Genomic DNA, 15,282 nt, shown 5'->3' with positions numbered 1-15,282 from the left:
TGCGGCGGGGGGCCGGATAAATGGCCTCAGGGTGCTGCATGCAGCCCGCGGGCTGTAGTTTGGGGACGCCTGCAAACCTTATTACCTGCATATAGTATAAAATATAAATACAGAGAAAAACCATCAGATGGACATATACACTGCTCATAAAATTTAGGGGATCAGGAAACGTGCAGACACTCCAGTACTTTCAGTATTTTGTATAGTGCATTTTCACCTATGAAATAAAAGAAGGGTTTGCACCTTTTTTTAAAATTTTCTTTTATTTTTCTGAAGCTGGAAACGGGGAGAGACAGTCAGACAGACTCCCGCATGTGCCCGACCGGGATCCACCCAGCAAGCCCACCAGGGGCGATGCTCTGCCCACCAGGGGGCGATGCTCTGCCCATCCAGGGTGTTGCTCTGCCGCCTGGGGCAGAGGCCAAGGAGCCATCCCCAGCGCCCGGGCCATCCTTGCTCCAATGGAGCCTTGGCTGCGGGAGGGGAAGAGAGAGACAGAGAGGAAGGAGGGGGGGGGGGGGGTGGAGAAGCAAATGGACGCTTCTCCTATGTGCCCTTGCCGGGAACCGAACCCGGGTCCCCTGCACGCCAGGCAGACGCTCTACCGCTGAGCCAACCGGCCAGGGCCGAAGGGTTTGCATCTTAATTGCATAATTGAACAACTTTGACTTGTCACTTGCTTTTCTGATGTTCGTTTAATAAAAAAAATCAAAACCTTTATCATTTCATATGCCTTTTGAAATATACCCTATATATATTCCTATACAGTTCTTTTAAAACAAAGTATATATATTCCTATATAGTTGAGCAGTATATATTTGTATATATTTTTTAAATAGCAGTATATATTCCTATAGCTTTTTAAAAATAAAGAGCCTACTTTTTCAAAAGAAAGATATCTTACATTAACCACCAAATGTGAGGTGAAACCTTAGGTTTCTTACTAAATTATAAAACCAACCTCAAAACTGGTTGCAACATTTGACCATAACATAATTTAAAAGATCAAGAGAAAAAGTTATTAGCAAATACAATTCTCCCTGCCCTGGTCCAGAATTGAAATGTAAACCATCTATATGTTAACAACTTTTAAGTCCCTATCACTTTTGAAGCTATAGCTAATTAAGACAGTTTTATTGCAAACACAGTCAGTTACAAGTTAAAAATAGCAAACATTTGCATTGCAGTATTTTAACTCAATAGACTAAATCACATTACTCTTTTTTTTAAAACTATATAAAAAATAATATTTGCAGCTTTGTGAATATATAGCATTCAATTATTTATTAGGTTTTTAAAAAATTAAAATAAATTTAGCCCTGGCCAGTTGGCTCAGTGGTAGAGCATCGGCCTGGCGTGCAGGAGTCCCGGGTTCGATTTCCGGCCAGGACACACAGGAGAAGCGCCCATCTGCTTCTCTACCCCTCCCCCTCTCCTTCCTCTCTGTCTCTCTCTCTTCCCCTCCCTCAGCCAAGGCTCCAGTGGAGCAAAGTTGGCCCGGGTGCTGAGGATGGCTCCATGGCCTCTGCCTCAGATGCTAGAATGGCCCTGGTTGCAACAAAGCAATGTCCCAGATGGGCAGAGCATTGCCCCCTGGTGAGCATGCTGGGTGGATCCCGGTCGGGTGTATGCAGGAGTCTGTCTGACTGCCTCCCCATTTCCAACTTCAGAAAAATACAAAATAAATAAATAAATAAATAAATAAATAAAATAAATGTGGAGACCATATTACATTTGAGTTGCAATTTGTCTAAAGTATAATCACGTATACCCTGTCATTTATTAAGCCTTCTGTAGCTCACAGTTGGACAGGCAATAACTTTGAGTAACTCTCTCTGTAACAACTCAGAAAACCTAGTCCAGTTGCTCATAGCTAGCAGCCTCCATGAATTTTTCTTTTACTAAGTATCAATAAATGGATACAATCTCACTTTATATCACGAAGCCTAAATAAAATCCACACAATGGTAAATTCAACTTCTACTTAGGCAGTTCATCCTTTTTAATGGAAAAACAGCTTTTAAAAAACATTCCCCAGGAAATAGGAAAACAGTAACCAAGGTTTTTTTGTTTGTTTGTTTGTTTTTTTAATTTTTTATTTATTTATTTATTTTTACAGAGGCAGAGATAGACAGGGACAGACAGGAACGGAGAGAGATGAGAAGCATCAATCATCAGTTTCTTGAGTAACCAAGGTTTTGAAAGGGGAAGTTAAAAGTCCCTCACTCCAATTATTCATTATTCCAGCTTTTTCTTTAACCTTTCTAAAAGGGTTAAAAGAGAAATGTCCTGTTAACAGGCTAAATGTAGCTGCTCCAGTTCAAAAATCCCAAAACCCTGTTAAATTATTGGGGGGCTGATGGTATAGAAAAGTTTTGTTTATTGGCTAACACTGTTTTTAAATGCCAAAGTTAAAATATTTTTTCTTTAGGGAGACAAATTTGAAATTTATTTATTTTGCTCCCTGAGAAAAAGTAGGAATTCTCTATTAGCGTAATGTTTTAGTTGGTTTTTATACAAAACAGTCAGAGGCTCTAAAAATTTCATAAAAAGGAACATGAAATCTTTTAAAAAAATCATTTTGTATTTTATAACTCTAATAGAATTTTTACCTTGGAAAAAGAAACCCAAATACCCTCAGAAAGCTGCTGCCCACTCCAGGCGCTGGAAGGGCAGAGGGAGAGCACAGTGTGGCGGAGGGCCTGCAGAGAAGGACAGGAGAGAGGGGAGGAACAGCAGAGCAGCTGCATCCTGCCCAAGGATCTCACCACGCCTCCAGCAGGAGAAGGACATGGCTCATTTGACCTACATATCAGACTGAAAATCAAGCAAGTGACATAAGGCAACAAGAACCAATGTAGTAATAAAAACCTCAAATCTCTTTTGGATGTGCTTTTACTACAGACATGTGGTCTACAGAGAATGTACATCATTTTCTGCATTATTTTCAGAATCTTTTATATTAGTAATCAAGATTAGAGAGTGAATTAAAGCTTACAGTGCTTTATTTCTTTAAAAGCTACATATGGTTTATGCGCACATGGCTAATGTTACTATTGTTAATATGTGCCAGGCACCTTGTCAAAGACTTCTACATGGATTATGTCCTGTAATCCCTACAACAATTAGTAACAGTAGGGCCTTGGGTCATCCCCATTTTTCAGCTGCAGAAACAAAAATCAGAGATGCTGAGGGTCTTGCTCAAGCTCACACAGTGGGTGTCACAGCCAGGAAACAAGCTCTGACTGGCCAGTTATATTCCACTTTATTTCACAGCAGAGTACAAAACCCTATCCAATCTTAAATCATTTCTAAACAGCAAAATAAATCAATAAACTTGAACATAGTTATTTTCTAATTTGTTTGGAAGATACAAAGTAAAGTTTCATGTAGCAAAACCAAGTATATGGGTCCTATGACTGACACCAAAACCAAAATAAATCAAGGAAGAATAATTTTACTCAAGTATTTGCATCTATTGTAGAATAGTTGGGGATGAAAAAGTATACCCACTACACTGATTTAAAATATTTGTATTCATTTTACCAAAGGAAGAGAAATTAAATTTGAAGAGTAAGATAAACAACTACTATCAGTGATGCGATGGTTAACTTTAGTCCAGTTCTCAAAACAAAATTATTTCCTTGATCTTTATCATCCCATTCTAATAATGCTCTGATGTGAATTTAACAAATTCTCTTGAAAAAAGACATGTTGCAAAACACACACACACACACACACACACACAGTCCTGGCTGAGTAGCTCAGCTGGTTGGAGAGTTGTCTTAACACACCAAGATTGCAGGTTCGATCCCCACGGTACATAAAAGGAGCAACCAATGAATGCACAAATAAGTGGAACAACAAATCAGTGATCAGTGTTTATTTTTTTCTCTTCCCCCTTACCCCACCTCTCTAAAACCAATACATTAAAAAAATTTTTTTTTAACATATATCCACCATATAGACAAAAGCAAAGTACTTTCAAACAAGGAAATAAAAATCACTGTTAATTTTCAAAATACGCAGTCAAAAATACAGGTAGGGCCCTGGTCGGTTGGCTCAGTGGTAGAGCGTCGGCCTGGCATGTAAAAATCCCGGGTTCGATTCCAGGCCAGGGCACACAGTTGAGAAGCGCCCATTTGCTTCTCCACCCTTCCCCCTCTCCTTCCTCTCTGTCTCTCTTCCCCTCCCGCAGCCGAGGCTCCATTGGAGCAAAGATGGCCCGGGCACTGGGGATGGCTCCTTGGCTTCTGTACCAGGCACTAGAATGGCTCGGGTCGTGGCATAGCGACGCCCCGGAGGGGTAGAGCATCGCCCCTCTGGTGGGTGTGCCGGATGGATCCCGGTCGGGTGCATGCGGGAGTCTGTCTGACTGTCTCTCCCGGTTTCTAGCTTCAGAAAAATACAAAAAAAAAAAAAAAATACAAGTAATTTTTAACTGTAACTATAATTTGCAATAAACTGCAATCTGGAATGCTCAAAAGAAGTATGGAAACTATGACAATTACATAAAAAATCACTGCAAAGGAGCTCATAAAAATACAGTAATAAGTGTTCTAATAGTCTTTTCTCCAAACCAAGAGCAACTATGTACCAGATATGCATCTATTTCCAAATGACACTTTCTTAAAAAAAAATATGGCTGCCTTTCAGATAATTGGTTGCCATTAAACTTTCACTTTTTAGGGTGCATTAACAACTGTGTTCACAAAAAATAAAATAAAATAAAAATAAATAAAAACCATTTTCACTGACGGAACATTAGTTGAGGATCACTAGTATTACATTTAGTTTTCAGGGGGGTGAGGATTCAAATAGCCTTTACCATGATGAATGGTGGTTAGGACACACTGTACTACTCTAAGTTAGTAAGTTTACCATTAAATGTCATTTTAGTTGATTTATATCATAACTATAATCTAAGTTAATACAGTAAAAAAGGAATGGCACAGGGTATTATGAAAGTTCAGAATAAAAAAAGAACTATGTGGCCCTGGTGGCTGGCTCAGCCATAGAGCGTTAGTCTGAAGTGTGGAAGTTCTCAGTTCGATTCCCAGCCAGGGCATACAGGAGAAGCGCCCATCTGCTTCTCCATCCCTCCCCCTCTCCTTCCTCTCTGTCTCTCTCTTCCCCTCCTACAGCCAAGGCCCCATTGAAGCAAAGTTGGCTCAGGTGCTGAGGACGGCTCCATGGCCTCTGCCTCAGATGCTAGAATGGCTCCAGCCCCAACAGAGCAACGCCCCAGATGGGCAGAGCATCGCCCCCTGGTGGGCATGCCGGGTAGATCCCAGTCGGGCGCATGTGGGAGTCTGTCTGACTGCCTCCCACTTCTAACTTCAGGGGGAAAAAAACTATGTCAATATCAGTGTAACACTATGTATTCTTAAGAAAACCTTATACATATTTAAAATAACAATGTGCTAGAACTTATGAGGGGAATGGTAACATTTAAGTGTATGGGTGTTGGTCAGAGAGGCTGGAATGAAAGAACACTCCACAGATATAATATCTGAGTGCTTGCTAAATGGTTTAGTGGCTAGTGCTGTGGCCAGGAGTCAGTCTGGGTTCTAGTGTCCACACTATCATTTACTAGCTCTGTGATTCAGAGCACCAAGGAGCCTTTCTGCATCTGAATTTTTTTATCTGTGAAATGGGAACAATAAACACATATTCTATTTCTCTCAGGTTTTTTTGAAAGATTACATAATAATGTATGACAGAACTTACAAAAGTATAAAGGCATTCTGATCAAATATAAAGTATAAAAAAGTGACATAATTATCAGTACTTGAATTAATTTTCCAGAGAAAGAAATCAGCACCTGTTTCGGGATAACATGACAAGATACCTCAACTTGGTAGGGATGCTGCCTATTTGTGAAAGGTCTACAGGGAATTTTTATGCCAGTAGTCCTTTGGCCATTGTGCTTTCCTTATACGTGAGTTCACAAATCTTTCTCCTGGATTAGGTCCACACTCCAGTAAAGAATTCTGAAACTAACGTTTTAAGTTTCCTAACAAAATGATTTCCTTGCTTCATCCCTTAGTTGTTTTAGTAAAATTTCAGAGCAGCATAAATTACTGTATCATGCCTGACCTGTTGTTGCGCAGTGGATAAAGTGTCGACTTGGAATGCTAAGGTCACTGGTTCAAAACCCTAGGCTTGCCCAGTCAAGGCGCATACGAGAAGCAACTACAAGTTGATGCTTCCAACTTCTCCCCCTTCTTTCTCTCTCTCTAAATTCAATAAAAATAAAAATTTTAAAAATACTGTATCACTAGCTTTGTTTAGCAATAAAAGGCAATAGAGAAACCAGTAAAGTGTTTTCTATTCCCCCTTCAGTACAGAGAGCCCACATATCCTAGTTAGGTGAATTTCTACTCCTTACCCAAAATATAAGATATAAACACACAACATATCAAGACACACACTTACATTGTACACAATCTCAGCTGTATTGTAAAAGAACATGCTAAAACATCTTTGTTTTCAATGTAAATAGTATTATATCTCTGCACTTCCAAAGTTTGGATAAAAATGTAACAATTTTGACATTTGATCAATCCACCAACAGGAAATCCTATTGAGAGAGACCTAAATTTTAAAATCTCTACAACTTCTAATGATATATATAATCCTTACCTTATATAGGCTGAAATATTTTACTCTAACCCTAGAATCAGTAGATAATAGGTATTTAGCAACTTGAAGTCAAAATCCCATTTTGATTTTATTCATATAGAAAATGAACCAAATCTTTCTCCAACATAAACACGGTAACAGTTTACAACTGAAAGTAGTAATTGAGTCATTTTTTAAAGCATCTCCAAATTACTGTTAAAGAATAAACTAATGCCTCTAACTCTATAGTACTTCAAATCCATGCTGCAGTGTAAATAAATATTTTACTCCAACCCGAAGTTCTTACTTTACTTAATAGGCAGCTCTTTTTCAGCAGCCAATGCATGAGACTAAACAGTTACTTTATTACATAGACTGGAGGAAGCTCTGTCTTAATGAATCAACTATCCCATCAGCTTGGAGAAGTGTAACTAGTCAAGCACAAACTGTATCTGCTTGAGCAAGAAAAATTAAGTTTAGCCAAAGGTACCATGATAATAAAGAAAACAGTTTGGTTTCAAGGATTACAAAAAAAGGCTGGTCATTACAGGAAGTTGTATTAATGCTGACTATATTCAAGTGCTCACAGAAACCAGCAGGCTCCAGTGCTTACCTCCCAGGACCACACACTTTCCTGTCCTATATTACAAGTTCTACAAATTTTGCTTATATTTCTGAGTAAGTAACTATATATTAAAAGTCCAAAAAATTTAAATGGCAGTGATTTCTAGTTATTTTGTTAGTTTGACTACATATCTCCAGTTATATCATTTCCCAGCCAAGCCTGGACTCTCATCTCTTTAGTCATCTAACTTAACAAATTCCCTAGCTATTGCCACACAAGAGATTTTTCTTAAGAGGTGTCTCCTTAGTGCAGTGGCAGGCCCGAGTGAACGTGCAGCCAACACTGAGCATTACAAACACTCCAACACTAAAAGAGACCACTTCTCAGGAGGTATGGCTATTTCCCTCAGTGTGCCAACGTATAAGAACTACAATGGTATCTAAAGTTTTAACAGATCAGATTCTTTTTTTTTTAGTTTCTTTTATACAGTATAAGCTATTTAGCTTGCCCATAATGAAACAGACCAGAAAAGGAAATGTTTGCCTTTGTAAGCTTGGGAGTAAAAAAAAGACATTCATGTTTATACCCAAAGTTATTTACTAACAAACGAATGGACTGCTAAAAATCTAAACTATGATATCACTATCCTATCCCTTGTCTCAAAGACTAATTATAGGGCAGTCATTCATCTAAAGCAAAAGAGCCATACAGGCTTAAAAACAGACCCATTTTTTGTCTTTCAATTTGCATTATAAGATTAATAATCAGTCATTAGTTAAAACAAAAATGACTAATTTTACCTTCTAACTCCTCCATTTCTCTTGATGTTTACTTTTTCTATCCAATATTCAAGAATATACATTATTAAACATTGCAAAAAATAAAAATTATTATTATGTAATACAAGGACTTCCCATCTTCTGGAAAATTAACAAATTAGCATACAAAATAATTCATATTTCCTGAAAGGAACTTAATGTGAGATGTTTCCTTTTTCTAGAATAACCTTTTAACTCAGAATGTCTAAAAAATGAGAAAATAAATGTCAGGCTCTATGCTAGTGAGAGGAAAAGACAAACAAGGCATACCAAAGGAGCTTCTACTTTAGTGGGAGAACCAAACACGAATGCAAACAGCTCAAACACACGTGACTAGATGAGGGTTAGAATGCAAGCACGCCCCACGCCCCACAGCACACAGCACAGAGGCATTCCAGCAGATGCCTGGGGAAAGCCCTGGCCCTAAAGCACTGTTCCTCAGTGTGGCAAAGAAACAAACTCCTCCAACCTGCCTACGGATGTCTGCTAAAAATATAGATCACTGGGTCTCATCTCACATTTCTGAATCAGATCCTCTTGTGATGAAGTCTTAGAATCTATTGTTTTACATTAAACAAGCCTTCCAATGATTCTGATTTGGGGGGGGGTGTGGACTGTATTTAGTCACATTAAAATTTGATGACCACTGTTCTAAGTAAAGGGTCAGACCTAATGAACAGACATGGTAATTAAAAACCTTGATGGAGGGACTTTGTGAAGAGAGCCATGGCAGCAGAACATCAGGGTATGTGGGAACTGAGGGATTACAGGATATGTGCAGCAGTTAAATAAAATATATTGTTGAAATCATAGGTAAGCTAGCTAGTCTTGACTCAAATAAAGAGGTCGAACTCTGTTCTGGAGGCAAGAGAGAATGAGCAAAGCACACTGAGCAAATTCATACTGCATTTGACCAAGATCCCTGGGAAACCAGGCAACAGGTACTAACTAGGACAGAGGAGAAAATGAGGAAATGGAGGCCAAGAAACTGCGGGGGTAGGAAAGACAGGACTGAGGAGTCGGCTGTATACAGACAAGAGAGGAACAGAACATGACTTTGAGGGAAATTTTAAATGAGCCAAGTGCCTTCTCAGTGTCTGACACACGCCAGACACCACGAGCACCCAGAAAGTATGTGAATCATTAATTCAACATTATAGTTGAGCACTAGGTGCCAAGTACCGTTAACAATGACAAGTATACACAGAGGGGAAAATTCCCATTCTCCAGGAGTTTACAATTAGATCTTGTTCTGTTCCTCTTTTCTTGTGTTCCTACCTACTTATTTATTTTAGTGGGGAGGGGAAGGAGAAGGGGAGAGAAGCAGGAAGCACCAACTCCCATACGTGCCTTGACTGGGCAAGCCCAGGGTTTCAAACCAGTGACGTCAGCATTCCAGGTCAACACTTTATCCACTGTGCCACCACAGGTCAGGCACTGTGTCCCTACTTTTTATTAGGAAATAGTATTCCTAGAACTTGTCTCTCCCTGTCCAATATCTTCTTTGTTCTTGAAGGATCAGCTAGCTTAAGTCAAAAACATGCAGGTCCTCATCCTGAACAGTTTTACCTATTTCTTCTTAACGGCAAATACTTTGAGGAATGCTTTCTCAACAATGACAAGATAGTCTTGATACAACACTGTAAGATATGACTGTCCAAATTCAAAAAGTGTCAGTGAAGCCAACCTTCAATTAAATGACTTATGGAATTTTCCTACAGAGAACGTCAGAGGACAGTCATTTACTCATTCAGTCAGTATGTACCTGTGCTGTTACAGATGATGATCTTCCTGGAAAGATAAATAATGTCCTGAAAAATCTTAAGAGTAGAAAGCGTGAATTAAGAAGAAAGGAGAGTAAGCAGCACTTAAAAGCAGGAGAGGGTCAAGTGAGATGAGAAGGGGTTTAGTGGAGGTATTTAATATGCAAGACTGCCAAAACTCGTAACAAATACTGACCAGAGAACAAAACCTAACCACAAGTCTGAGAACTGAATGGAAGTCACTTGTTAAATTCATAATTTTCAATATATAATGCTGCTAGATACTCAATTTTAACAATAGCATGAGATAATCTCTGCCTTCCATTAATTGGCAAATGACTTGAAAAGACACACACACCAAAGAAGAGAACTAAACAAGACAGCACATAATCAAGTTCTAGGCTGTATGATACACACGCAAGTCATAATTCAGGGAAAGGTTTCAGTATCAGCTTCGCACAAAGTTATCATGAACACCTGTCTAGAATGTTTCATAGCTAAGACTGCTTCTGAGTATAAGCTGCAGTAGCAAAGGCTGTACATTGTTTTGTAGCCACACCCATAAGTGAGGATCGCCTTCATGCTGGTGACATCTCAAACAACTTTCTAAGCAGTTTTACTTGTAACTGTCACTTCTTTTGATCATAGTATGATGCTTCAGATCTGAACTACCTCCAAATAGTATACAGTCCAGATTGCCATCACTCCTGGAATCTTTCTGGTCTTTAGCAAGTAAAACCAGCATACAGTCAAAGCATTCACAATAAAATTACAAAACACTTTATTTTTAAAAATCTATTTCAATTATTACTTTGTATCTCTAATCTAGATCAGATCATTTCTCTTCCACCCTCTCTTCACTGCTCTGTAACAGTTATAAAGCTTTTTTTGTTTGTTTTTTTACAGAGACAGGGAAAGAGTCAGAGAGAGGGACAGACAGGAACGGAGATGAGAAGCATCAATCATTAGTTTTTCGTTGCAACACATTAGTTGTTCATTGATTGCTTTCTCATATGTGCCTTGACAGTCGGGCTACAGCAGACTGAGTAACCCCTTGCTCAAGCCAGCAACCTTGGGTCCAAGCTGGTGAGCTTTGCTCAAACCAGACAAGTCCGCGCTCAAGCTGGCGACCTCAGGGTCTTGAACCTGGGTCCTCTGCCTCCCAGTTCGATGCTCCATCCACTGCGTCACCGCCTGGTCAGGCCAGTTATAAAGTTTTATGAGTAGTGTTATTTAAGACAAAGGAGAAAAAAAAAAAATATAAAATTTAGGTGCTTCCCATGTGAAACAGAGGTCCAAAAAATAACTAAGATTTCTGTTGTTGTTGTTCTTTAAGAAGATACATTTTAGCAAAGTGAGGACATAGCAGGAAGATGGCCATTTATGAACCAGGAAGCTAGCGCTCACTAGACATTCAATCTGCCAGCACCGTAATTGACTTTCCCAACCTCTAATATTGTGAGAATTGCATTTCTGCTGTTTATAAGTCTACTGTAGTTTGTTGACTAGAATACCTGTTTAGCCTGTCCAGTAAAATTTTTGCTTTGAAAAAATAAGGACGCATTTTGTAAAATGGGCTTAGAAGCCTTAAAACACACACACACACACTCACACACATGCAAAAACAGAATGCAAATATATAAAAAATATGACTGTTACACATTAAGGACTTTAACCTCTTACTACATTAATCTGTATCATAAAATGAGTAGTACCTCTAAAGACGAAATACCACATTTGAACCTAGTTCAGTTATTAAATTCGGTCCAAGAACAAAAGGTTAATTTTTTTAAAGGATGAATATTACTATTGTAATTGGGTGGTAATTATTTTCAAAAGGAGATCAAAATTATAAGTGCCTACAAAAATCATTATAATCTTACTTTCAAAAAGAAAAAAATGAACAATTAACTATAATAGCTTCACCAAATCTATGGAGTTTACCTTATTTTTATCTTGCTTATTAGTAAAAAGCTCATCTATATAGCAACTCCAATTTCTGAGGCTAAAATTCTGTATAGATATATTATACTGTAGAAGTCAATGAAAAGGGTTTGTTAGACTCAAAAAATAAGTATCATTAAAATAAAATCACAACATATTAAAAGAACAAATCTCTTACCAGTTGAAATTCTCGACGTCGGTCATAGGCATTCTGTATGCCACTGTCTGCCCATAATGCTCTTATGGCAGGGAGATATTGTAAGAAAACTCGAGTTTCCACCATTCCCTGGGCCGCCAAGGGGGAACGGGTGTCAAATGACATCATCTTGTCTCCATTGAGTTGATTTGAGTTATCTCCCCAAGGGATATGAAGCTTCTCTCTGGCATCTACCAGCACCCTCATACCTTTGGTTAAAAAAAAAAAAAAAAGTGTTACAGGAGTCATTAGATATTCTCATAAATTCTATTTCAGTATTATTTTCTTAAACTTAACTATTCCAGGCCCCCCCCCCAAATGGAGACCAATATCAAAACAGACATCTGTAACTTTTTAGACTTTAAATAAACTAAGTTATTCAGTCATAAAATTAGAGCCTTAAAAACTACATGCTATTAAATAAATGCTCTTTATGAAGGATTTCAACATGTTCTAATTTATAAAATAACTTCTGAGGTAAAAAGTAGTCACAAAAGAACCAAAACCAGTGAAGAAAAAAGAAATTATGCTACATAGCCTGATGTCCAGGCTTTGAAGAAAATGGCTAAAACCAAGATTTTCCAAATAAATAAAGATATTTATTTATGAAATGCCAAGTACCAAACATTATCACTCTGGGTTCTGTGGGTCCCTGAGCATCTTGCTTAATCCAATACTGTCTTTTAGGAACACATTCCAAGACTCAAAAAACTTGTCCCATACTAAGCTTAAAAACAGTGTGAGTCAAAGGATGGCATTCGAGTTTCCTAAAGACCAAATGCAAAAAAATGTACAAAAACAGAGACTTCAACTCTCAGAGATCAGTTCAAACCCGGTATCTTTATCACTAAACGTTACCTTCCATCCATCTTAACAGCCTCAGGACTATCAAGAACCCATTAGTTTGGATTATTAAAAAACTGTTTTTGCTGTCAATTTTCTGATCATGCCAACTCAACTAAAAAAGTGGATGTCTAATTAATGCTCAAAGTAGGTCACACTTAGGACCCAGTGCACATTTGAAGAACCAGGTGTTTACCTGGCTCATAATCAGTTAACATGTTGACTATTCACTGACATAATTCCCGAAGTTCAGCTACATCAGGATACAAAGATACCTTTAATTAAGTCAGGACTGCTAAGGCAGAGTCTGTGGCCTTGGGAGACCTTAATTACCTTTGTGCTAAACATTAAGATAGGACACATACAACTGTTTTGTACAGCTAACTGCAGTGGAAGGGCTCAGCCCTCCCTATGTTTTGGGAACTCCCTTCACTACCCCACAATCCCCCCCACCCCCCACCACTACTCCCAGACAGTTTTCCTCTACTCAGTCCTGGGAGGAAAAAGTGACCCAAAGAAGTTAAGTACTTTCCAAACAAAAAAAATCCCACTTAAACAACAACCACCACTGTTTGAAAAGACCTGAAATTTGTTGCAGACTCCTAAATAATTGCTACCCAGCCGACATAAAGAGAATCTGGACGCTCCTGAAGTACCACGCTCTATATGTCCATTTTGCCAAAATGTCTTTCATGAAGCAAAAATTATCTGACACTAAGAAAAATAAGTGCTACTTATTGCTCAAATGACAAAATAAAAACCATCTCCTCAAATTCTTTGAAATCCCCAAAATAAAATCCTGTGTACCTCTCACTTAAGAACAAGGTATGTCTTTAATTTTTTAAAGTAATGTCAAATAGCTGCGTCTATGATCCAAGCTCAAAACTGATCCACTATCTGTACAGGCTCCATATCACGTTTAAGCCAAAGATTCTTTATATCAATGCACAATTTCATTTAAATAATAGAAGATGTAGTACCCCCCCCACTCCACCCCGTTATTAAGCAAAAAACAAAAGAGAGAATGGAGCGTGCTGCATAGTGATTACAGGCAAACATCCTGCCCAGCCGTGACACTGGGGCGAAAAACCACTGATGCTAATTTTTTTTAGACCGACTGTAACAGGTCTATTCTTCCCTGATACCTGCACAGCAAACATGACACCCTCAAGTTTCATATCCTTATCTGGAAGGGCCCAGGGGCTGTCACCCTTTGCCCTTGACAAGTCTCAGGCAAAAGTTTCCTTATTGCGACGGTTCCAGAACCTCGGTGCTCAGGAGGCAGCCAAGGAAGCAGGGAGCTGGGAGCAGACCGGCCCCATGTGACTCGGGTCACCCACCCGGGGAGGGGATGGAGGACAGGCAGCGCTGGGGCTCGGGGTGGGGGTGCAGGGTCTGCGGTTGGCTTTCGGGTCTTCCTCCCTGATCTGGAGGAACAAGGGAGGTCACCCCGAACCCCGGGGTACCCGGCTCGCCTCACTTCCCCTTCGGAGGGCAATGTGAAGGACCAGGCGTGCCCCGCTCCAGAACAGCAAGAAGAAAAGCGGGGAGCCCTGGGGGCCGAGGGCACCCCGGCAGCAGGACCGGTGCCTCGGGCGCGCCCCCTTCCCGCCCGCCGGCTGGGCCCGGCCCTCCGCCAGGAACCGAGCGAACGAGGGCGGTGCCCGGCCCCGCGCCGGCCGCCGCCTCCCCAGTCCCCCGGTCCCCCGGACCCCGGCCCGGACCCCCGCCCGGCACCTTTGATCACGTTGCTGTAGATGGTGGGGCGGAACTCCTCGCGCGCGCGCTGGTCGAAGTCCTGCCCGTGGATGATCCGCATCTGCTTCAGGAACGTGGACTTGCCGCTCTCGCCCGCGCCCAGCAGCAGGATCTTCACGAGCCGCTTCACATAGGTCTTCTCCCGGGACAGGCATTTGTCGATCTCCTTGGACTTGCGCTGCTGCTCGGCCTCGCCGCTCGTCAGCACGCAGCCGGGGAAGCACACGGACAGCACCGACCGCGACGGCAGGAAGTCCGCCATCTTGCCGCCGCCGCCGCCGCCTCGGCGGGCTGCTCTGGCTCCCTCCACCTCCTCGTCGGGCGGCGGGCGACTCCGGCACCGCGACTCGAGGGCGGGGAGCGCTGCGGCGGCCGGCGCGCGCCGGGGGAGGGAGGGAACGAGCGAACTGACTGTAGGGCGGGCCGGGGGAGCTAGGGAGGGAGGGAAGAAGGGCGGGCCCGGGAGGGGCGGTGGCCCCGGGACGTGCGCGCGCCCGCTGCCCCCGGGGGCGCGCACGCTCGCAGCGGCCGCGCCCCTGCCTGCCGCCTCACGCGGGCGAGTCCGTCTCTAGCCCGCGTGCGCGCGGCCGCTGTGGTCAGGTGATCTCCGGTGGGGCCTGGGCGCCCGACTTTCTGTTTCTTTTTAATTAGCTGCGCCCGTTTCCCTGGGCCCTGGAGGCCTTTAACCAGAAACCCGACACTGGCTTTGGACTCTGCAACCGCTCCCGCCCCTTTCTCTCCCAGGTTCCATGCCCGCCGCCCGCTGTCAGC

General features: G+C 41.4%; 1 protein-coding gene across 1 annotated transcript in view; it reads right to left on the bottom strand.

Annotated features, from left to right (window-relative positions):
* GNA13 (G protein subunit alpha 13) overlaps positions 1 to 14,917 on the bottom strand; it is a 45,401-nt gene extending 30,484 nt beyond the window's left edge. The window contains exons 1-2 of the mRNA XM_066236994.1: positions 14,491 to 14,917; positions 11,893 to 12,119 (exon numbers count right to left, since the gene is read on the bottom strand). Coding sequence (XP_066093091.1) covers positions 11,893 to 12,119; positions 14,491 to 14,773 — 510 coding nt within the window. The 5' untranslated portion in view covers positions 14,774 to 14,917. The remainder of the gene's footprint in view (positions 1 to 11,892; positions 12,120 to 14,490) is intronic.
* Positions 14,918 to 15,282: the final 365 nt, after the last annotated feature.

The sequence above is a fragment of the Saccopteryx bilineata genome, chromosome 6 (genome assembly GCF_036850765.1).
Source record: "Saccopteryx bilineata isolate mSacBil1 chromosome 6, mSacBil1_pri_phased_curated, whole genome shotgun sequence".
In the NCBI taxonomy this organism is placed as follows: Eukaryota; Metazoa; Chordata; class Mammalia; order Chiroptera; family Emballonuridae; genus Saccopteryx; species Saccopteryx bilineata.
Note: the sequence above shows the minus strand (reverse complement) of the source record. Positions and strands in the feature narration are given on the sequence as shown.